Consider the following 23,333-nt stretch of genomic DNA (forward strand, 5'->3'; position numbering starts at 1 on the left):
TGTGTGTGTGTGTGTGTGTGTGTGTGTGTGTGTGTGTGTGTGTGTGTGTGGCCACCCTGAATCATGAAAATAATTCCCTACAATCGAACGCCAACGATCCAGTGGCATGTGGTGTGTGCGAGTGTGAACGGGAACCTTCCACCGCAAGTAACGATCGACCCCCCGTTGCAAGGTGATGAAAGGCGTATTCACCCCATTTTCACATCGCCAGTTGGGGGGGCGATATGTATGGGCCATGTTTCGTAGTGTTTTTTTTTTGCTCTCCATCGAACAGCTTTCCACTTCAACTTCACCTACATTGAAGCGTTGGCTGCTGTAACATATTCCGTCTGTGCGGGGCGAGCCGAAACCTGGCGCAGTGCAAGCACGGCGGGAATTTTCTACGATCGTACCAGACAGACTGGTGGTAGCAGATGGTGTTTTACGCCGACCATTACCCCTCAGGTTTGAAACAGATTTAAGGTCATTTATCTTTGCCTTTGAAAACCATGCAAAGGGAAAAGGATAACAACAGGTTTTTAGTGTAACTAAACTGGCCCAAAAAAGTGTTATTTTATGAGCGCTTAAACAGGATCGAATCTTCAAAGCGATGAGCATTTGTGGTAAAAGGTAAACAGACGAAACGATGTTGGAGATTTGTTCCTCCTTTTGGCCGTACGATCACTATCGATCTTGATTTTCCCGCCGTTGAATGATGAAGCTGATTGCATAAAAGTTGTCCCGGCCCTCCAACCATACAATTTAAGCCAGATGAAGCAAGCTGTCCGGATGGTTCGAGTGACATTTAGTGAGCGCTGTGCACTTCACCTCGATAGATCATTTGCAGCTTGCAGTGGTGATCGTACGGGCACACACAAAAAAGGATTGAGAAACATGTACAGCGGGTGGTTTGTGCTGCAAAATAAACAAAACCAACTGTTTGCCGTGCTTGGTCGTTTTGGCTCCTTGGAATGGGGCATTTCCTGCCCTCGAGCCGTGAGTCGAATCGGTCGGGCTGCCAAACGGTCAACGGCTGTTCATGGCTTTTAAGTATAGCAGCAGCAGCAGCAGCAACAACAGCAACCCTCAACTGGGCGGTAGTAGGATTTTGCAATTACCCTGTGCCGCTGCCGGTGGAATTATGATGCTGTGAGGTGATGTGAATGCTCTCTGCCCAGACCGATTGCCTCTTTGCTTACTTTTTATTGAAATCTCTTTTTTTTGCTTTCTCCCTCTGCGGTTCGGGAGTTTGAACTTTTGCAATGAGCGGAAAAATAAATAAAGAGCATCGAAGAGGTTCGACTGGAGTGAATCATCGAGCAACGGAAAAAGGGGGAGAATAAAACAGCAAACGCTGGTCGGACGATGAAGATGGAACACGGGAAATCAATGATCATTACGGGTTCTGATTGTTTTTGTGAAACCGATATCGCTTATGCAAATTTAAGCAACGGGGTGGGGATGTGTTTGCGGTGCACTATTCAAGTGGGATGTAAATACATTCAGCCGGCACAGGGCGGATACTAGTCAATCAATCTTGGGCGGCGTAAAGATTGGCGGCCGTGGTTTGAGTTGGTCTACGGTTGTGATTTACTAGCGACTGAATGACGTATTTAGAAGTTGTTGAATTGAATATGTATCTCTATTTCTAAAAAATAAAAATTATAAATATAAAACTAATAGAAATAGAAGCTGGTTGTGGCAAGATTGGTGCCAACTCTGTATACGTTTTTAAGACAGTTTTCGAGTAAAATATACACAAGTAAACACAAAATTTTATTAATCATGTCGGCTAGACAGTCACCACTAGACGTATTTTAAAGCGTTTATTACGTATTTTGAAGCATTTTATTTCAGCCATAGCGATGACTTTTGAATTCTACATGCATAGTATGTCGAAGAGTATCCGTTATCCTTCTTCTTCTTCTTCATCTTCTTCTTCTTCTTCTTCTTCTTCTTCTTCTTCTTCTTCTTCTTCTTCTTTTGCACAACAACCGTCGTCGGTCAAGGCCGGCCCTTTAACAACTAGTGGGATTGGCTTTCAGCGACTTATTGATTTCCCCCAATGGCAGGATAGTGGACGCTACGGCGGGGGCGATCCATTCGGTGCTTGAACTCATAACGGGCTCATGTTGTTAAATCGTACGAGTTGACTTGAATTAAAAATTTGCTTGTATCAAAACTTTCAAACGTCTTGAAATTATCCCAAGCGCTACAAATAAAGCTTAAACGACTGGAAAATCAAATATCCCTAGAAAAAAACAAATTTCCATAGCTTCACTGGTACTTCACGTGTGCTTCACGGTAGCTCAATAGATGGCGCATTACAACTCATCATTATATCGCTGTCCTTTTCTTGCAATGTGTTTTGCCTAGCCTTCATCTAATCATGGCATATATACCTTCCTAACTTTCCGAGCAAAAATTTTTGTGAACGGTCGTGTGATCAGATTCGTGAATATCAACACCACCGACCATTACTCAAATCTTATATGCTTCAGTACAAATAGTTATCATTGGAGTTAAAGTATTTAAACAATACAATCTGTTCCCGAGTTACACGGTTTTCGACTTACGCGGATTCAGAGATACGCGGTTTTCTAAATTTGACAGATTAAATGTCAAATCAGTCAAGTTTGCTTCAAGTTCGGGCATTTTTGCTAACAAATTGAAACCGCTTAAAAGCCAGAAATATTAGAATTTTCTGCACGAACTCGGGAACAGACTTTGTTTGGGAACAGATTTTATTTAATTGTTTAGCTAAAAACAATTATATGGAAGTGACATGTGATATTTGTTTATGAATCCAGCTTTATTTAATTAAAATTATTAAAGCATTTTATTGCTATTCAAACCTTTTCAAGATTTCCAATAGAATTTACTATATTGTTTGCTACAAGTTTTTTTTCAGTTTAAGATTTTGAAACACAGTCTTTTTCCAAGTTACGCGATAATTGCCTGCCAGGGACATTCACGCTTTTCGAATTTTTGTGTATGCCGAATATCACGTTTTTCAGCCAAAATGAGAATTATGAATATGTAGTTATTTATGATTAAATTTCATCACTTTTTGCATTTTATTACGTGTTTTATACAATTCGTTTAGAAAATTTGGTTATTTCTGTTTACTTAGCGATTTTAAACTTTTAGCAAAACTGATATTTATTTTGCATTTAAACATTTTTGGAGTACCGATTTGACGTATGAACTGTAAACAATAATGCGTAACTCAAGTGTTGCGTAGCTCGAGGAAAGACTGTGCAAGAATTTCAAATTAAATCCGTTTGATTCAAAACATTACGAATCGCTTGAAAAGAAACGCTTCAAATGCAATTTTCCTGGAAGGGGTGAAATAATGTACGACAACCCCTGTTTCTTGAGAAGCGCTGGCACAATGGGTGGTTAATTTAGAAAATAATGGTTACGGAAAATTAAAAAATAATTATTTTCCCCCTAAAGATTACTTGAAATGAAACGATTGTTGTTTAATTTTACCATTACTTCCACATTGTGATTTATTATTTTTAAAAAAATATTTATTTTAATTTTGTCCTGCCAAACGTCACTGGTGTTCGGGGTTGTGATGTCCGCAGGGGTGCCTCCCATAGTCATTTGTTTATTTTCCTTTTTATTTATCAACGAGTCGCCACAGAGTGGAGGCGAAACCATTGCTGATTGTGTGTTGCGCCAGAGAGAGAAAGAGAGCGAGAGAGAGAGGGAGTGAAAAAGAGAGAGTGTGCGATACGCTAGAAAATAGTAAAACATTGCTTACGCACGAAATATACGCCTCCCGAACCGAACAACAAAAAAAAAAAAGCGCCACAAACCAAAACAAACGAAAAACCACACCGAAAGCGTATCCGCCGCGTCCGTGTCTGTGTTTATGTGAAATTGCCCCGTTTTTCTTTTACTACTATTGCTGGTGCACCCGACACGACAGATTCGCTTCCCCAGCCCAGCGCAAGCAGTGGTCACAGCAGTGCGTGCGTGCTGCGCTTCGTGCCATGTGTGTATGCCACAGCCGTCCATCGTCCATCGTTCATCCGTCCAAGACCGAGTGAAAGTGTGCACTGTTGGCGGTGCCTGGGTTGCTTCTGGAGCATTTTGGGGCACCCGTACGCGAAGCATTCTCGATGGAAGTCTTGTCCGATCGTCGGCGGGCGCACCAGTATTAACGCCTCAACAAGTATCGCCTTTTGCGCAAAAAATAATAATAAACATCGCGCACTCACCATTCTACTTCAATCGTGTCGCCTAGGTGAGCTCATAGCGTTAGTCAAGGTAAAGCCAGACATCCATGACATCAGCATCTCGCGGTAGGCAAGTGAACATAGTAGGCACAGCAGAACGCGCGACGTCTTTACCAGCCCGTCTTGAGTCATATACTTGTTGCGTATAGGGTGTGTGTTTGTGTGTTTTGGTGTTTTGGTGCGCGTATTACATCCTCCCCCTTTTTGCGCGAGTACGCACAAACGCAAAAGCGCATGTGATAGCGTGTGTTTTAAAAACTAAAGCAACATAAACCGCTAGACTGTGCTGACTGTGTGTGGATCGTGTGCCGTATGGCTTAGTTGATTCAATTTAACGCGTTCTCTCTATTATTAAATTAGGGCCACCCACGATACCCCCCCCCCCCCCTTCTGTGTGTTGGCAATGGGGGTGGCAAGAAAACGAAACTCTGATCGGAGTGTGTGAGTGTGTGCACGCCCTTAAAGTTTTTTGAATTTAACACACCACTTGCCGTCGTCGTCATCAGCATCATCCGTTTAGCAACTGGTCGCTAAACGGTGGCAGGTGGTTTTTTTTTTGGGTTGGTCTCTCCAACGCCCTCCAAGGTCGGTCCGTTTTGTGTGTATGTCCCGGGAATGAATTCGAGCCGTTCCAAACGTTTTTTGCTTCCAAATTAGAAGGAGGTGGTCAAATGCGAATGAAAATAGGGGTGGGTTTTTTCTTGCTTTCACTTTACCTCCTTATCGATCGAGCGCCAAGTGTACGAACGAAAGGGCCGAATGATTAATTGACGACAAAAGCTTAGGAGGACTATTGATTTTTCTTTATTGTAATGCTTGCATTTTCTTTCCCTTTACTGTTTCACCCTCTCGTAGTAATTCCAGGAGAAACATCAAACACCCTGGGCAGCGTAGCAGACCGTAAAGAAAGCGTTGTAGTATAATTAGAACGGCAGTTGTGAAAGGAAGGGAAAAAAAGCACAAACAAACACACACACACACACCATGAGTGAGTTCACGCAAACGGCCACCGTGACGCAGCAGCAAACGGTCGTCCAGCCGTACATACGGTACGACCCGGAGTACGTCCGCACCATCCCGGGCATCGTGAAGATCGTGTGCATCGTGCTGAATCTCATCGGCTTCATCTGCATCGAGTTTTCGTACTTCAGCTACCGGCCCCAGGGGTCGTTCTTCAACACGGTCGCGATGCTCGGCTTCTGGTTCAGCGGCATCATGCTGGTGTTCTATCTGTTTCACGTGTGCGAAAAGTTTCACAAAATCCCCTGGCTAAAAATAGAGCTGTACTTCTGTGCCGGCTGGGCCGCCCTCTACATGATAGCGGCCTCGGTGGCGGCCTCGACCAGCATCGAAGCGTTTCAGGCGGCCGCGGTAAGTTGGGGGCACGGTGCCTCTTGTTCTTTTTTGGAAGAACACACAGTTAATTGTTTCCTTTATTTTCCAGTTCTTTGGATACTGTGCCATGATCGGGTACGGGGTCGATGCGTTCCTTAAGTTTAAAAGTGTTCGGGCGGGCGAAATCGCCCAAGGCTCCCGTACCGTGCACGTGCAGCAACAGCAGCAAACGGTTTCCACGCTGACCGCTTAGAAGCAAAACGAATCAAAGCAATCTAGGGTTACACGCAGCACTTCACCACAGTCTCCTTAACTCCAAATCTCCTCATCGTGGTCTCCTTCTGATGGGCTGCTTAGAAATATTGCGACAACAGTACGCTTTTGCTCCAGTTTCTTTTGTTGTTTTTTGTATAGATTTTAACGTCTTTTACCCCGTGTAACGTATGTAAAGGTGTTTATTGTTGCCGAACCGGCGGTCGGTTTTCTTTTATCGAATGCTACAAGGAGCTAGTGTTTTACCGTAGCTTGTTCTAACCTAGCAAGTAATTTTAATTCGAAATGCCTTTAAGCTAAGCCTTAGCGATAAACCACCAAAAACGGTACAGCGCCTTACAAAGTCACCGAAAGTCACCGAAACGGGATAGCTTTTACAAAATCGAAATTATAACAGTGTGTGTTTGTGTGTATTTGTGTGCTTGTATATTTATAAACGAAAAACGGAACGGAATCCTCTTATCGAATCTTGTCGGCCGTCGTTATCGTCGTCATCGTCGTCCTTGCCACAGGATGCGTTTTGAAACTCATTTATTTACAAAACAAATGTGCAAATGTGTATTAATGTGGCTTATTTTGTAGTATGTCGATGTGCTTAGGAGAGGTTTAGAGGCGATCACAATGTAGAAACAACCTTACTTTACTGAATACACTTTACACCGTATCGTAATTGTTGCGTTAGCTCACTTGAAAAGAAAGAAAATGATAGAAATAAACCAAATTTTTTCGAAACTGTTCATTTTAACGGCTCTTTCAACATTCGAGTATTGAACTAGCCGCTGTAGCTAGTATCTATTTGACAGCGATCAGCTGTCAGTGTGTTGTTTTGCTTCGCACCAGCAGAACTCTGTTGACAAACTTTGTGCGGAGTGGTGGGTCTTTCTCCGTCGCAACAAACCTCCTTCGTACGGCTCGGAATGTACATTTTCATCGGGAAATGGTAAAACGCGTAGCATGCAAACCATACGAGCGATGCTAGAAAGCTACCCCTTTGTGTTTTGTGTTCCGTTTTTTCCAGTACGCACCGGTATGCGGTTCCGGGCACGCTGCTAGTACGCCGGATGATCAGCTCGTCCGAGGTAGCGACCGCCCTGCGGCCGTTCTACTTCGCCGTCCATCCGGATCTGTTCGGGCGCTATCCCCAGCAGCGGCAGGTGAACGAAGACTCGCTCAAACTGCTCAGTGCGCACCTGGAATCGTTGCTGACGCAGAAACGAATCTTGCCGTCGACGCCGCGCGCCCTTCCGTTCTACATCCGTGCCTCGAATGCGCCGCAGGACCGGGGGACGTTTAATCTCATAAAGGTACCGCTGGAGCGTACGGTCGACGCAAAGCTGGTGCTGAGGCGAATACTCGAATCCTGCAACCTGCCGACGGAGTATGTGGATAAGATGCCCGCGACTAAACCTAGCTCAACGGCCACCTCGTCCAGCGGCAGCCCGTACGAGGAAGGCTTCCAACAGCAGCAGCAGCATCAATCGTTTTACTACAAAAAGCGATCCGAGTACAACTTTGGCAAGGAGGAAGAGGAAGCGGACGATTCCGGCCCGTTCGAGAAGGAGTTTGATCTGTTCCAATTTCGGATAAAGAAGGTGCGCGAGAATGAAACGCTAAAGTAAGGGCGAGTAGCTTTGCGTTCCCGGTAACGATTACGCTCTTTGACACATTACATAACTGATCGGTTTTTGTGCTCGGTTTGCGCACACAGGAAATGGTTGCGGAAGCATGTCGTCACCGCTACGGTGCGCACGAAAGCGGTGCAGGAGCTGCAGGAGGAGGTGGAAAAGTTGCGCGAGGACGTTACGAAGCGGCTGGGATTGCGTGAGATCATCTACGACTGTGGCTGGAACGTGGAGCACTTTCGGGGTTGCTTGAAAAGTCTGGAAAAGTTGGCCGAACTGCATCCGGGTGCGCTGGATGGGTTGAAAGATCGGACGGTGGTGTTTGCCGCGTTTACCGGCGTAAGCCTCGAAGGGAACGTGATGCTGTTTACGGGCGATGTGCAAAGGAATTGGTTGGAGGTAAAGGTGACAGCGATGGACATAATCGTTCTATGCCATTTAATTGTTGTATTCATATTTTTAGCTTATTAAAACGATTGATAAACACGATAGCTACCTCAGAAAATTGCCAGCGTACGAGTTCGCGCTCTCCCAGGTGCTGCGCAACATACGCATCGGACGGCGCAAGTTTATGCCGAAAGCGCAAGCGATGGCGTACGCTTCGCATCTGCGCAAGATAACGACCGCACTGCTCGATTATCTCGGCAAATCAAAGTTCCCCAAATCGTGGCCCACCGATCTGTCAAAGTTTGAGCTGGTGGTCGAATCGGAAGCCGGCCCACTCATGGTAAGCCCTACCGGGCAGCTAATAGTGCCGGCCACCTGTCCCGGCTCGCTGCTGGTCGACTTTCTTACGAACCATCTGGAGGAGGCACTCGAAAAACAAAGCTCGTACGACCGGCAAAAGCACATCGAGCGCGATCTGCACGCACGCTGTGTGGCCCAGTTCCGGTTGCTGTCGCTGACGAAGGACGATTCCGTAACGCCCGACCGTATGATCGAGTGTCTGGAGAAGCTGCTGGCGCAAGGCGGACTGGCCGGAGGGGGTCAGCTGGAGCTGGCCGATTTGAATCTTACCATCACGACGTACTACTCGGTGCTGACGGACGGCACGGTCTGTATACCGTGGGATTGGAAGCAATAGGGCGGGAGCGGGAGATACGGGTCGAAGTCAATTTTTAATCATTTTTCGGACCGGTCAATTCAACCGCTGTAACTGGTGTGTGCCATGTGTTTCGAGATTCTAGGTTTTGAAGCTGTTTTCCGAGAAACGTAAAACGCGGGTTTAGTGTGTAAATTCAATTAGCTAGGTTATTCAGATGCGTCGTGCGTAGCGTTGAAAGACAATAAACAAAGGACATGTTATGAAGGTGTAATACCTTTAAAGACGTTATCTAAAATTTAAAATGAAAATATGCTTCGATTTTCATATTATCCACACCTCACGCAGCATGATGTACACCACGTGGACCACACTCGGGGGGTTTATTTAGAGTTTAGTATTTGGTTGAATGGTTTAATCCAGATACGATTCCGTCGTGTACGCACGATCGTACTGCTCCGGATCGGGCTGCTCGTACACTGGGGACAGCGCTTTGCCTCGGTGGTTGAACGTGTAGAACGAGGGAATGTTTGCAAGAGTTTCCCACGATTTCGCCTGCAAATCAACCGCAGCACGAATCTCCTTGAAATCGCCCACCACTTGCAGGATGTTGTAGATGATGTAGATTAAGCTCGCAATCGCTTGGAAAATTATCTGTTGTGTAAATTGAACGGGGGGAAACAACACGAAAAAGGCATATATAATGGTGATAAAAATGCACAACAGTCACTGCTCTTACATCGATCGGCAGCTGGGTGAATTCCTGTTCCGTGATCCGAAGGTAAGCACGGTCTGAAAAGATACGGAGAAGATGGTAACGATTTGGAGCTTTCGGCAATCAGTGTACGGGCACTTACGCTGGGCGGCGGAGTAAGCCGCATGAAGCAGGGACAGAAATCCGAGCACGATTTGAATTTTATTGAAAATTGCCATGATTGCTGGAGGTCCCGATGGTATGGAAAAGTGGATAATTTGTTTACAAAAATGTGAAAAGACAGCACACTGGGACGCTGCTGACACCGGTGCCAGTGACAGACCAGTGAAATTTGTGGAACGAAAACTGTGTTTATAGCTTATTAGCTCATGTTTGACTTGATTTGCGATACAAATAAATAGAAATGAATTTGTTAACAACTTACAAAAACACGAGTATTCTTAATTCGCACGGCAAATTATAAATAATGCTCCCAAAAGTGCTTCACTATCCAACTCGAATACGTGTAAACTCGCCTGCAGCCCGGATAATGGCGTCCGAGCCAGAGTGACCAGAAATCCATTTTTTTTGTATTCCTACCAAGGTGTATATACAGTGGAGCGCCGTTTATCCGGGTACCTTTTATCCGGCTGTCCGTTTATCCGCGCTGTTGAGAAATGACAGTTCAATACAATGGTGGCATTGCGTTAAGTAGCGGTAATCGCTACTGCGGGCGTGCGGGCGTGCGTGCGGAAAAATCAAAATTGTTTGATTCTGACGCATGCTGTTGCTAAATGTGCACTACGGGTGTCTTGCTGACCCACTACGGGTGTCAAATTCCATACATTTTCAGAAAACGCACGCAAGCCCGCATCAGCGGTTACCGCTGCCTTACGAAGAGGATATTTGAAAAAGCAGCTAAAAGAGCACATTGTCATAACAAAAAACACGATGATTCAAGCAACCCAAGCGCCACAGATTAAGCTTAAACGACTGGAAAATTGAATATCTATAGAAAAAAAATGAAAGCTCCACAGCTTCATTGGTTTGATCAATAGATGGCGTATTACAACTCATCATTATATTGCTATCCTTTTCTTGCAATGTGTTTCGACAAGTTTCATCTTAACCATACCTATATAGCCTTCTAACTTTCTGAGCAAAAATCTATATGAATGGTCGTGTGGTCAGATACGTGGGTATCAACACCAACGACCATTACTCAAATCTCACATGCTTCAGTGCTGGTGATTTCCGTTGGAGTTTGGTATTTAAACAATCGTATCGCCGTTCTAGTTCTAGCGATGCATAACTTCAATACGAAACCATACAACAGTACAGAGGAAATAAGAAAGCTCTCCTTCAAGCGATGAAGCTCAACTGGTTGGGGTATCCCACCAACAGATAGCGCCACCAGCTTTTTTGCTATTTTTAGAATGCATGAGTCGTTTGCCGTCTGCTAAACGAAGTCTTTCTATAATCCGTTTAGGTAGAGAACTTGAGTCGTTTAGAAGCCGTTTAGTGGTCGTTTAGTGGATTTGTGGCACTTGGGAAATTACAAATGTTCTTATGGGAAAATCACCGCGCGGCTACATGAGGTGAAATATACAGCGAAATGAACTATTTGACAGGCGAAATATCTGACAGGTACAGCAAAAGGGTTGGGGGAGACACAACATCCGCTTTCGAAAATCACTTAAAAATAATATCTTCTTAAGCAGAACATTCCCTAATTGGAAGAAATTGTGAACTGTTGACTCAAAATTGACGAAGTACTGGATATTGAAGTTATTCAATGGATTTAGTTACGATTTTGTGCACGTTATTTGTTTTCATTGCACATCAGCTGGTTGCTGTGATGCTTTATCCGTCAGATATTTCGCCTGTCAAATAGTTCATTTCGCTGTATATTTCACCTCATGTAGCCGCGCGGTCATGAAGTCAATAAAAACTGGGTTATATTTATTAAAAAATAATATAGTTTTCCAAAAATTAATCAGAAATTGCCGATAAAATATATCATTTGACTCATTTTCCGTGAGATACGTATATCTGGGCGAGGTCAAGTCCCGAGAAGCTCGGATAAACTGCGCTCCACTATATTTAGAAGATTGATTTTTATCACTTTTGCTGGGTGACATTGTGGGAGACGTCTGTCAATCCCTGCATACACATCCCAAGCGCCACAGATTCAGCTTAAACGACTGGAAAATTGAATTTCCATAGAAAAAAAAGAAAGCTCCACAGCTTCATTGGTTTGATCAATAGATGGCGTATTACAACTCATCATTATATTGCTATCCTTTTCTTGCAATGTGTTTCGACAAGTTTCATCTTATCATGACCTATATAGCCTTCTAACTTTCTGAGCAAAAATCTATATGAATGGTCGTGTGGTCAGATACGTGGGTATCAACACCAACGACCATTACTCAAATCTCACTTGCTTCAGTGTTGGTGGTTTTCGTTGGAGTTTAGTATTTAAACAATCGTATCGCCGTTCTAGTTCTAACGATGCATAACTTCAATGCGAAACCATACAACAGTACAGAGGAAATGAGAAAGCTCTCCTCCAAGCGATGAAGCTCAACTGGTTGGGGTATCCCACCAACAGAGAGCGCCACCAGCTTTTTTGCTATTTTTAGAATGCATGAGTCGTTTGTCGTCTGCTAAACGAAGTCTTTCTATATTCCGTTTAGGTAGAGAACTTGAGTCGTTTAGGAGCCGTTTAGTGGTCGTTTAGTGGATTTGTGGCACTTGGGTAAGCTTATTATAACAGTTGAAATGTCAGTGTGAAGCGTTTTTTCTGGTGCCATTTTGAGAATTGTCATCACGTTGTGCACTAGCTACCGGCCCAAAACAAAACATTCGTAGTCTTCAATCCATATCAAACAAAAAGTTCATTATAAAACACATTTCATGTTGTTTTGTTGGTCCATGCGAATCCCCGCTATTCTGGTACTCCTAGATACAGTGGAGCGTTGTTTATTCGGGTACCTTTTATCCGGCTTTCTGTTTATCCGTGCTGTTGAGAAATGACAGTTCAATACAAAGGTGACATTTCGTGCGCAGGAGGATATTTGAAAAAGCGGTTATCAGAGCACATTGTCATAACAAAAAACACTATAATTCATGCCAAATTTTAAATATTCTCATTGGAAAAACATGTAGTACATAAAAACTGGGTTATTTTTATCAAAAAATAAGAAAATTCCCAAGTGCCACAAATCCACTAAACGACCACTAAACGGTTTCTAAACGACTCAAGCACTCTACCTAAACGGAATATAGAAAGACTTCGTTTAGCAGACGGCAAACGACTCATGCATTCTAAAAATAGCAAAAAAGCTGGTGGCGCTCTCTGTTGGTGGGATACCCCAACCAGTTGAGCTTCCTCGCTTGGAGGAGAGCTTTCTCATTTCCTCTGTACTGTTGTATGGTTTCGCATTGAAGTTATGCATCGCTAGAACTAGAACGGCGATACGATTGTTTAAATACTAAACTCCAACGGAAACCACCAGCACTGAAGCAAGTGAGATTTGAGTAATGGTCGTTGGTGTTGATACCCACGTATCTGACCACACGACCATTCATATAGATTTTTGCTCGGAAAGTTAGAAGGCTATATAGGTCATGATAAGATGAAACTTGCCGAAACACATTGTAAGAAAAGGATAGCAATATAATAATCAGTTTTAATACGCCATCTATTGATCAAACCAATGAAGCTGTGGAGCTTTCATTTTTTTTTTTCTATGGATATTAAATTTTCCAGTCGTTTAAGCTTAATCTGTGGCGCTTGGGTTTTCCACAACCTTATCAGGAATTGGTTATAAAATATATCATTTGACTCATTATCCGTGTTATTCGCTTATTCGGGCGAGATCAAGTCCCGAGAAGCCCGGATAAACGGCGCTCCACTGTAGATCGTTTATTTCTTCTTACTCAGTGTTTTAGTTGTTGTTCACTGAGGACAAAACTACAAGCTTCTTGTTTGTCCGGCTTCTACCGAAGTTCTGACATAAACTTCAACGCTTCAACACATCGTTGTTCACTCACTTACCCATGTTTTCAAGCGTTTATATGAGGCAATGGGTTAAATCGAGTTGTTCACGAGAAGTTTAAGCACCTGGGGAATCATTATAGAGATGGCGCTAGTGTTTAACATATTTTCATTTGAAATAACGAGTCAACTTGTCCGTTCCTCCTGAATAAAACAAAAAGGAGACAACTTTTGAAGCTCATTTTGTTCGAAGTGTCACGTCAGTTTGGCGGTGCGAAAACTACCGATAAAATTTAAATAAAAACTAGACGCTTCTACCGAAATCCGCTAAAGAATTTGGCCACACTGGTTCGAGCAGCCTGTCGAGCAGCCCGGAACACAAATAAATCGAGCAGCTTGTGCGGCGTCGAGTAGCGAACTGCTAGATTGCCCGCAGTTTAGAATTGTTGGCGAATCGAGAAAGAAGCAATCGAGAGAGAAGAAGAAAAAAGTTCCAAGTCAAAGAAAATATATTTCCAAGCGAAAAAATTTAAACTGAGCAGCAGCAAAGGAAGCAAATCGAAATCGTGCGAAACTTAAAAAGGTAATTGTGCTGGAAAACCACACACGGAAAGGGCATTATCTCACGGTAAAATGACGGTGCAGCACGTTTTTCCTATGTGCGATGGAAGAAAAATGGACGACATGCACGGGACACACACGGACGGACGGGTACACTTTTTTTGTAAATGGCAGCCGCCGCCGCCGTGCGCTTCTGGTGTCCGTGTAGAGCGATGGTTAGGTTTTTTGGAACAAAGTGGTGCGGTGCGACGTAACTCCCGTTTTTTTTGTAGGGATTTTCGTTGCCGGCCCGAAGGTCAGCGAGTGTTCTCAGGGGATTGGGAAGGGGTGAAGGATTTCAGTTTCGTGGCCTTCGCGAGCGAGCAAGATAATCAGCCGAAAATGGTTGAATGAAATTGCGATTTTACAAGTCCGGTCCGTTTGCGGGGTACATTGTGTGCGTGTGTGTATGTGTGTTACCCAAGAGAAAGTTCCGCGCTACCTGGCGTGAGCCGATTTGCAATGGTGGACGACGGCGATAGAGAGAAGATGGATCGCGAGGTTCGATGGTGGCTTGGTTTTTTTAACGTCCACCCTGATTTTCATCGTTGCTGCTTAATTTTCATTGTTTTTTTAACTTCATTAAAAACGCGACAACTCTTTGTGAGTGAATTTAGGAATATCGCTTTACTTGGTCTGTTAATACCATTCCAAGCCGAAGGAACGGCGAAGATGGCGCAGAAAAAGAAGCGTGCGTTTGAGGGGCTTTTAGGAGGAGGCGAGGAAATGGGAAGGAAGCGGTAGGGCTTCGTGTGACGTGTTGATAGTGCGTTTTTCGTTCCCTTTTTTCTTCGAACGGTCGGTCACGTCAACTTTCCGGTGGAGGCTATCTTCTACCTCTGACCATCTAACACTCACACGCAGGACAGGGGAAGGAGTAGGTTTTGGACGGGATTTTTTGTCCCGAAAGTCCCGAAATCCATCCTCTCCAGTCAGCATCCATGTTGGCTTGGCAACACAAACGACCGAAAACCCTCGACGAGGTGAAGAGGTTGAACGCACATAACCTCACTTTTTGGTGTGCGGGTACGGTTGCCTCGTTGTGCGTGTGTAGGAAGGGAGGAGTGGTGCAAATTAAACAGTTTTCTTTAGTGAAAATCATTAACTCATTAATAAAAGATGCGTATTTTAAAAGGTATTGGGAGCAGGGGATAGAGGGGAGCGGGTTGACGAACGTCGTACACAGAGGAGCTTTGTTCAAGAATGTGAGGTTGTGTTTGCTGCTCTCGCTCTTTTTCCGTGGCGTTAACTTTTGTTTCGCGTATAACGTTGCACGCACTCTCGCACACACACATACACACGCTCACACACACACACACATACATCGTGAAACTTTAGGGTAATAATAATAAAAAAAACACTGCGAATTGTAGTTTCAGTCAAACGCTGCCAACTCTCCCTCTCCTAGATGGGTTTGTTCAGGGGGAGAGCAAGGGGACAATACGCGAATCTTAAAGCTTTCTCGCAAAACACAGAGAGACAGACAAACGAATCATCATTGCAATGGCCGAAACAAATACACACGCACACACATCACATACATGCACACACACACATACAAACTCAGGCATGAGGCAGCAGTATCTAACGCGCGTCGTCCGTTTTGCCAAATTCGTAACCACTGTTGCCATTTGGCTCCGATCTACCCCTCGGGGGGACGGCGGGGTGAAAATATGGGGTTGAAGAGAGAATATACACCCCCACCCCCCTACAAATACGTTGCATTTCTTTAACATGCTACGCACACACACACACGTGCGCGCGAGCATTTCGCATAAATCCGGAGGTTCAGTGCCTACTTTTACCTTCGTGTGGGGTTCACCGGTGTAGCAAATGGTGGTGTTTTTTTTTGTGAAACATGGTTGTAATAGAGAATTCACATCGATGTGTGGGTTAAGTAGTACTACTTCACTATATTGAAAAGAGAAAGCCTTTCCTTCATTTTGTTGGATGGCAAACAAGGATGATAAGATAAACAATTGTGACACTTGATTAACTTCCCGCTACACACCCCTCCGTTCGAACGGATAGTGTGAAATAAGAGGTTGAATTTTTCGGCAATGGTTGCTATGGAAGCCCAATTTTGTAGACAAATGTACCATCATTACTTAGACACACTTGTTCTAAAATATTAACATTTACTAATGTAGTAAATTAATGAAACTAATCGTTGTTGGCGGATTAGGATTAACCAACTGCAACTAATTTCATGTTATTATACAAATTCGTACACGTGTGTATTAAAAAATTGTATTGCTACTGAGGCAGGTAGTGACATATTTCAATGACCTTCAATGGAAGTACTTTTATGTGCAGTGTTCCTTGCCGGAAAGCTTAAAACCGCTGAAAATAGACCCACTGGGCTACCTAAACGACGCGAGGGTCGTTTCCGTTGCGTACCATCCTCAATTTGCCTGTCCCTGTACTCAAGGTCCGAGAGAAGTGGCCGTCAGAATCCATAAGGAATAGGTCTTTAGATGCAATTAAATATTTTATGTATTTGTATACAACAACAAAAAATCTAGATTATATACTCATGAACTAATAAAGATGTGTTTGTTATTTATTTTTTCTCTCTCTTTCACATGTAGCGAATTATCCTGAACCGGTAAATACAAAAGAAGGGAATATTGTGGCACAGAGAAAAACAACGTTCCTCCCCTACCCTTTCTAAAGGATAAGGAAGCACCAGCATCCATTAGTGTGCGAGAACGATAGGCGCAAACTGAGAAATAGTACGCACTTCACAACGATCCACTTCAACCGCTTTAAGCGAGCGCACGTGTGCGTGAGTTTGCGCGTGTGTGTGCGATTTGAGTACGAACACGCACGGCAAAATTGTCTACATCGCGAGAGCAAAATTTGGATTTCGATTTCGATCGACGATAAAACCTTACATCCTTCCTCCTCCACGGCTCAAAATCGCCAAAGCAGATTCAGCAGACTCTTTGGTTAGAGTTTTGTGCTACACGAGAGAGAGCGAGAGAGGATTTCTTCCAGAGCTTGTTTTGTTGGGTTAAGATTGATCGCGTTTCCGGAACACACGTTTCTTCTAGGGGAGAAGAATTTGAAGAAGAAAAAAAATCATACATTACTATTACCTGTGCAATCATATTGTATACGCGGACGTGAAGAGCAATAGATCACCCGCTCCCGGTCGTGTTATTATAAAAAAAAAAACAGTGTGTGCTTAGTGAGAGGTTAACGTGCGCAAAAACATAAACATTGAAAAATACGTTACAAGCACCCCTTCACACACTCACTCTATTGCACGTGAAAGCCGGCTTGCATAGCAGAGCAAGGTACGGTGTGAGAATAAAAGACTTTTTTAATTTATTTACGTTTGATAAAGCAGCAAGTGTGTGTGCGTGTGTGTGTGGAGAAGCGCTAAATGTGTAGCGAAGAAAGCAGGTCGAACACGGCGAACATAAAAAGGATTGGTGGTTTCAAGCGAAGGTGAAGAAAAGTGCCCCCGGGGAAAAAAAGAGAAAGATCAGATTGAAAGCGTAGAAAATACATTCTTCCTACAACAATAATATACGTATATACAAACACACAAAATCACAATCACACGATAAAGAAACACATTTCAACAGAACGTGGCGATTTGTGTGTATGTGTGGCGTTTCGGCGCACCCGCTGTGAAGCAGGGAGAGAAGGCAGACACGAGGAGACACCAACCAAGCAGATGCTGTCGGCTGCGTAGCTAAGAACGACAAACGGGCATCAAGTGATTAACATTAAACGAAAAAATTGTGAATATTAGATCGGTAGTGGCTTTAGGCAGTAAGTGTGTGGGTATAAGGTGAAAGCTGTAATTTTAAGTGCAAAACAAAACCCCCGGTACCCGAACCCCGGCAGCGGCGGCGTAGGTGTGTCACGTAGTCAAAAAGCAAAGGTTAAGAGGAGACTCGTCTTGCGAACAAAGAAAACAAAATCGGAAGCAGAATAATCACACCACAACCCCTGTGTTGAACCCCACCGTGTGGCGCAAATGGGTACAGTGTAAAATATTGCTAATACTTAGTACTACTATTACTACTACTACTACTATTACCACTACTACGGCAAGTCATAATTGTTTTCGGTTTATCGTTTTTAAACTGAAACTATCAGCAGCAAATACCGGCAAAACATTAGTCTACTTGTAATTTCGTGCGAAAGGCAAAGCAAATTGGTGCGCCTGTGTGTGTGTGTGGTGCACAAAAAATAGGAAAATTTCTATTGTTCAAAAAGTAGAGCGAGAGTGAACGGAGTTTATAAAAGAATCAAGAGCTAAAAGTCAACTTGTGTCAGCGTCATGATGACTGAAACGTTGAATTCGAATAATCATCTCAGCCAGAAAGGGTAAGTGTAGTTCAAAATGGGTTTGATCGTTGCTTCTTTTCCAACTTTATTGCTAATCTTGGTTTGCATTTATTCCCTTTGCAGCGAGAACAACAAAGTTGGTGACATGGGATGGAAGGCCAAACTTAAAATACCGCCCAAAGATACTAGAGTTAAGACTAGTGTAAGTAAATCCAGCCGAGCACGCGCCACTGTGAACGATCATTTTGAATCTGAATCTGCAGCTTCACAAATCATACCGACACTTCTGTCCAACAAAATTAACGTTTTTTTGTCTCAATTCCCTTTGCACAGGATGTTACTGATACCCGAGGAAACGAGTTCGAGGAGTTCTGCCTGAAGCGGCCGCTGCTGATGGGCATCTTCGAGAAGGGTTGGGAGAAACCGTCCCCGATCCAGGAGGCGGCCATCCCGATCGCCCTGGTCGGCAAGGACATCCTGGCGCGGGCGAAGAACGGCACCGGCAAGACGGGCGCGTACAGCATCCCTGTACTGGAGCAGGTCGACCCGACCAAGGACTACATTCAGGCACTGATCATAGTGCCGACGCGCGAGCTGGCCCTGCAGACGTCACAGATCTGCATCGAGCTGGCGAAGCACATGAACATTCGCGTCATGGTGACGACCGGTGGAACCAACCTGAAGGATGATATCATGAGAATTTATCAGAAAGGTATGCTACTCTTGCCTCGTATGAAAGCATTTCTCTCTTGCCGCTGTTCGGTTTTGTGTGATAATTATGTGTAAATTTTTGGTTTGAAATGATACGCACGTGATTTTTGCATGAGCATGTGATGAATAATTCCCTCAGCCATTGACATGCATCGGCGCGCCACTGTGCGGTCGAATGTGTGTATGATGCTAACTTACAGCCTATTTTCTGACGCTCTGTGCTAATCAACGTTGAGATACTAATTATGCGTTATCGATCAGTCGTTTCCGGTATTTAATTACAATATGATGATTAATACATCCCTTCTTGCTCTTTCTGTGTTTCTTCCCGACCCACCCGACCAACACACACACACCCAACAGTGCAAGTGATCATTGCCACGCCCGGCCGTATCCTCGATCTCATGGACAAGGAGGTGGCCAACATGTCCCAGTGCCGGATGCTAGTATTAGACGAGGCGGACAAGCTGCTGTCGCAGGACTTCAAAGGCATGCTGGATCATGTCATAATGAGATTGCCAAAGGAGCGCCAGATCCTGCTGTTCTCCGCGACATTCCCACTGAGCGTGAAGAACTTCATGGAGAAGCATCTGCGCGATCCGTACGAGATCAACCTGATGGAGGAGCTGACGCTGAAGGGCGTCACGCAGTACTACGCGTTCGTGCAGGAGCGCCAGAAGGTGCACTGTCTCAACACGCTCTTCTCGAAGCTCCAGATCAACCAGTCGATCATCTTCTGCAATTCGACGCAGCGTGTCGAACTGCTCGCGAAAAAGATTACCGAGCTGGGCTACTGCTGCTACTACATCCACGCCCGCATGCAGCAGGCCCACCGGAACCGGGTGTTCCACGACTTCCGGTCGGGGCTGTGCCGGAATCTGGTCTGCTCCGATCTCTTCACTCGTGGTATCGACGTACAGGCTGTGAACGTTGTAATTAATTTCGATTTCCCCAAGATGGCAGAGACCTACCTGCACAGAATCGGTAGATCCGGACGCTTCGGACATTTGGGTAAGTACTGTCATGTTTCTTTTTACATTTGTTATGTTTGTACGATTCATTTCGCGCTACATGATTCACCACATTTCGCTGTGACCGTCAAGCTCTGGGAAGTGTTTCAATTACATTTTCTTTTTTTTTATGCATCAATTGCGCACCACGCACTATTGTCACGATTGAATGTGAAAGTATTTGAAAGCAAAATTTTAATTGTAAACTATATGTTCTGCCCATGCTAACTAGGTATCGCCATCAATCTAATCACCTACGAGGATCGTTTCGATCTTCACCGCATTGAGAAGGAGCTGGGCACGGAAATTAAGCCCATCCCGAAGGTGATCGATCCGGCACTGTACGTACCGCGGCCGGATGATCCTAACAGCACGCAAGAGGAGCAAAACGTCAGTAAATAAGTAAGAAGAACGAAGGAGAAGGAGGTGGAGAAGGGTGAGAAGGGTGAGCTGAGTCGTGGCGTGTGTGATATATAGAATGTTGGTGTGAAGAATGGTGCGCGCAGGGGCGTACCAAGAACGGAGAAAACATTTAATTTTTGCACAGAGCGAGAGAGAGAGACAGAACGAAGAAGAAGAGAAGGAAGGTGTGGTGGTTCTGAAAGGTTTTGGAATATCGGGAGAACGAAAGGCAGGGGAAGCGAGAAGAGGAAGGAGAAGAGAAATGAAGTGTACAAACTACAAACACACAACACAGCAAACGTACGTCGCACAGAGTAGGAAATGTGTGAAGAGAGAAAGCCAAATAAGTCGAAGAAACGTTTGATGAGCCGGAGCATTCTAATGTAAGTCTTTTCGTTATCATCATGAATGCCAGAAAGCCAAGGTATGTGCGCGTGTGTGTACCGTACGGTGCTTGCGCACTTTAAACAATGAGGAAAAGCAGATATTTTACAGAACCTAAATTAGAACAATGTTAACAGAACACAACAACGTACACAGAGAGGCAATAGAGAGGCGGTGGTGTGTCTGCCCCAGGGTGTTGAAAGATCGAAGGAGAACAAAAAGGTCAAGAATCATTCAGACGTCGTCATCACTTTTCTTAAGGCCAGAGCAAAGCTTCTCGCCATCGTACAGAAGAAGCACCGCACCGGCAAATTTTCAGTAAGCTATCGTGCAATCGAATCGTGAAAGTTCTCGCTATTGCTTTTCTCAACAACAATGCCTTTGAGATTGCGCTAGTCGCGTGTAAACTAAAGATATGATGTTTTCCTCCTTTCCTAATGTTGGAATGAACTTTTATTCCTCTTTAGAGAATGCGAGGAAATGTCATTGGGACAGTGTTGCACACTTCTGCAGAACACGAGGAGCGGGTAAAATAATACCGGGTACATGCTGCTTGTTGTGTACTTTTTTTTTTTTTGGTTGGGTTGCGTGGACAAAACGAACACCACCGTGTAAGAGCAATCCAGAGTTTCCGCGTTCTGTCCTGTCCAATTCGAGCTCTATGTGTGATAATCAGGCTCGATTCTAGGCGACGCAAGAAGAGTCTCAGAGGCATTTGTTAGGGAAGAGTATTGAACTCTTTTGACAAAATTCACCGCGCGCATACTGAGGGAGGCGGATCGTTTGCGTACAGGGCAGGCACACAGGGGGGCGTTAGAACCGTTACCTACGTGACGTGTAGTGCCCGAACGTTCTCTGCTGTGTATAGCGATTCATCGTCATCACATCCAAACGATTGCAATTACTTTTTACGTATATCGACTTTTTCTATCGATGTTGGAGAGCGTAAGAAATTGTGTGTGATTGCATTTTTTTGTTGTTGTTGTCGTGTGAAACAGGCAATCGTCATTCGGTGTCGTTGCTCAAAACGTTAGAGAACACTTTCTATCCCGATTATAGGCCAACAGACGAATGCGTATTTATTCTTACCACACATCATCAGGTCAGGTGTACATCATTCCTCTCTTCGTTCCCCCGTCCCCGTATCGTTCTTTGTGTCTCCCATATTCGGTACCAAAATCATAAAACAAAACCATTATATCATGCATTATCAGCTACTACTACTACAGCCAAGCGTAGAGAGGGAGGAAGGTGGGAAGCCAGCAAAGGAAAAGCGTGAAAAGCGCAGTAAGGAGTAAACCGATCAGTCTGCGCGTGTGTGTGGGCTCCCTGTTGAGCGCGCAGAGGCAAATTTGGAAAACAAAACTGCGGGAAGCAAAAGCACAGCAGGGGAAAGGATGGATTTTTAGAATGTGATGAACGAAGAAGCGAATGAAACGTTTCTGTGGAAGGGATGAGAATATAGTAGGCAGACAGAGGGAAAACCGTATACAACAAACGTGGTTACAATAGCGTGGGAAGAAATCAGGAATTCTTGGTTTGATAAGATTATGTTCGAATCGGAATGTGAGTCAAACGGCTAATACTACAAAATGGAGGAAATTGTTTTGGACGCAGATTTTTTGTTTGTTTGTATTATTGAGCGCATTACATTTGAATTATTTTTTTTTTCGTAATCGTTATTTCTCTCTCGACGGAAGAATCATGGGTCGATACTACACATATATGTTTCTGACACAATCGTGTGGTGTGTGTTGCTCTGTTGCTGTGCTAAACCTTCCCCTATCGCGGGAAACGTGTGACCACCGTGTTGTAGTTGTGTGTTGTGTTTGTGTGTGGCAACCAAAACCCGCTAGGGACGCTTATCTCTGCTATCGGTGTACTACTGCGTAGTGCAATGCAGCAGAAACGACCCCGAAGCGGACTGATGGTCCATGAATGTGTGTGATAAGCGTATGACTGGGAATATGATTGGTATTGGAATGTGAGATGTACACAACGAGAAAAAAAAAAAATACACGGCAGGCGGGGCTGCCCCTGCCAACACGTACGGTTTGCTATCAAGAGCACAGTAAAGCACACGGACGGAGCACAATGTTGAAGCACCAGGAGTAGTTTCAATACATTTGTTTTGTTTAATAGTATGCGATTGTAAAACAAAAAAACCTAAACTCAGTTTGAAACGTGTTGATGCGGGAAGACAGCTCTCAAAACCGTGACAAACGGATGGAACACCATATGAGAAAAGCATGTTTTTTTTTGGATAACGCACTCGGAACAAGAGAAAAGAGCATATTGAAAAGCTGAGATACAATGAGAGAGAGAGAAAAGGAGAGCTGAGAACACAATGTACATATGAACAATAGATTAATATTAGCGATTAAGATTGTAAAGAAGAGGGAGAGACGGTGGTGAGAAAAGTCTGCAACAATCTACTTACGAAGCAGAGAGAGATACCTAAACAATATCGACAACAATGAGACCGAATTTGACGGGTGTGTAGTGAAGAAAGTGGAGAGGGATAAGATACAAACCATGATGTAAAAAAAACGATCCACACAAATCAGCTCATGGATATATTGAAATCAGAAGTGTCTGTAACACCACAGACAAGCCAGGAACACATTAGTGAAAAAGTCCCAATCGGAAGCAGTCTGGGAGAGAGCTCCTACGAGAAGGATTATATTCCTATACTTGGAACGGTGGTAAACTGGAGATAC

The 23,333-nt window shown here is 44.2% G+C and overlaps 4 protein-coding genes across 11 annotated transcripts; 3 read left to right on the top strand and 1 right to left on the bottom strand.

Moving 5' to 3' along the window:
* The first annotated feature begins 3,541 nt into the window (after positions 1-3,541).
* On the top strand, positions 3,542-6,507 carry LOC1280088 (plasmolipin). 5 transcript variants are annotated; one of them, XM_061657818.1, is made up of 3 exons: positions 3,542-4,237; positions 5,085-5,600; positions 5,674-6,507. In XM_061657818.1, exons 2-3 carry the CDS (start codon positions 5,214-5,216, stop codon positions 5,815-5,817), a joined length of 531 nt encoding a protein of 176 aa, XP_061513802.1. In that variant the 5' UTR covers positions 3,542-4,237; positions 5,085-5,213; the 3' UTR covers positions 5,818-6,507. The 5 variants fall into 5 exon arrangements, with proteins under 5 accessions (XP_061513802.1, XP_061513804.1, XP_061513803.1 ...); XM_061657820.1 differs by having other exon boundaries at positions 3,605-4,237; positions 5,094-5,600; XM_061657819.1 differs by lacking the exon at positions 3,542-4,237 and adding an exon at positions 4,321-4,918.
* A 147-nt stretch (positions 6,508-6,654) lies between these two features.
* Positions 6,655-8,806, top strand: LOC1280089 (T-cell activation inhibitor, mitochondrial). The gene is made up of 4 exons (XM_061657553.1): positions 6,655-6,777; positions 6,856-7,452; positions 7,546-7,858; positions 7,923-8,806. Exons 1-4 carry the CDS (start codon positions 6,755-6,757, stop codon positions 8,541-8,543), a joined length of 1,554 nt encoding a protein of 517 aa, XP_061513537.1. The 5' UTR covers positions 6,655-6,754; the 3' UTR covers positions 8,544-8,806.
* Positions 8,807-8,822: 16 nt separating this feature from the next.
* On the bottom strand, positions 8,823-9,558 carry LOC1280090 (ER membrane protein complex subunit 5). The gene is made up of 3 exons (XM_319892.5): positions 9,359-9,558; positions 9,241-9,293; positions 8,823-9,155 (listed from the first exon to the last, which is right to left on the bottom strand). Exons 1-3 carry the CDS (start codon positions 9,432-9,434, stop codon positions 8,916-8,918), a joined length of 369 nt encoding a protein of 122 aa, XP_319892.5. The 5' UTR covers positions 9,435-9,558; the 3' UTR covers positions 8,823-8,915.
* Positions 9,559-13,614: 4,056 nt separating this feature from the next.
* Positions 13,615-22,229, top strand: LOC1280091 (ATP-dependent RNA helicase me31b). 4 transcript variants are annotated; one of them, XM_061661753.1, is made up of 7 exons: positions 13,637-13,781; positions 16,390-16,406; positions 17,154-18,145; positions 18,230-18,308; positions 18,440-18,818; positions 19,181-19,828; positions 20,060-22,229. In XM_061661753.1, the coding sequence occupies exons 3-7, from the start codon at positions 18,099-18,101 to the stop codon at positions 20,227-20,229; spliced, it is 1,323 nt and encodes a 440-aa protein (XP_061517737.1). In that variant the 5' UTR covers positions 13,637-13,781; positions 16,390-16,406; positions 17,154-18,098; the 3' UTR covers positions 20,230-22,229. The 4 variants fall into 4 exon arrangements, with proteins under 4 accessions (XP_061517735.1, XP_061517737.1, XP_061517736.1 ...); XM_061661752.1 differs by having other exon boundaries at positions 17,915-18,145; XM_061661755.1 differs by having other exon boundaries at positions 17,918-18,145.
* Positions 22,230-23,333: the final 1,104 nt, after the last annotated feature.

Source organism: Anopheles gambiae, chromosome 3, assembly GCF_943734735.2.
Source record: "Anopheles gambiae chromosome 3, idAnoGambNW_F1_1, whole genome shotgun sequence".
NCBI lineage: Eukaryota > Metazoa > Arthropoda > Insecta > Diptera > Culicidae > Anopheles > Anopheles gambiae.

Excerpts from the sequence above, each read along its gene's own strand:
- LOC1280088 (XM_061657818.1), top strand. The coding sequence starts at position 5,214 with ATGAGTGAGTTCACGCAAACGGCCACCGTGACGCAGCAGCAAACGGTC. Across the intron at positions 5,601-5,673 it reads AAGCGTTTCAGGCGGCCGCG|TTCTTTGGATACTGTGCCAT; the intron begins GTAAGTTGGGGG and ends TTTATTTTCCAG.
- LOC1280089 (XM_061657553.1), top strand. The coding sequence starts at position 6,755 with ATGTACATTTTCATCGGGAAATG. Across the intron at positions 6,778-6,855 it reads TACATTTTCATCGGGAAATG|TACGCACCGGTATGCGGTTC; the intron begins GTAAAACGCGTA and ends CGTTTTTTCCAG. Across the intron at positions 7,453-7,545 it reads CGCGAGAATGAAACGCTAAA|GAAATGGTTGCGGAAGCATG; the intron begins GTAAGGGCGAGT and ends TTGCGCACACAG.
- LOC1280090 (XM_319892.5), bottom strand. The coding sequence starts at position 9,434 with ATGGCAATTTTCAATAAAATTCAAATCGTGCTCGGATTTCTGTCCCTG. Across the intron at positions 9,294-9,358 it reads GGCTTACTCCGCCGCCCAGC|ACCGTGCTTACCTTCGGATC; the intron begins GTAAGTGCCCGT and ends GTATCTTTTCAG. Across the intron at positions 9,156-9,240 it reads TCACCCAGCTGCCGATCGAT|ATAATTTTCCAAGCGATTGC; the intron begins GTAAGAGCAGTG and ends TTTACACAACAG.
- LOC1280091 (XM_061661751.1), top strand. The coding sequence starts at position 18,099 with ATGATGACTGAAACGTTGAATTCGAATAATCATCTCAGCCAGAAAGG. Across the intron at positions 18,309-18,439 it reads ATACTAGAGTTAAGACTAGT|GATGTTACTGATACCCGAGG; the intron begins GTAAGTAAATCC and ends CCCTTTGCACAG. Across the intron at positions 18,819-19,180 it reads CATGAGAATTTATCAGAAAG|TGCAAGTGATCATTGCCACG; the intron begins GTATGCTACTCT and ends CACACCCAACAG.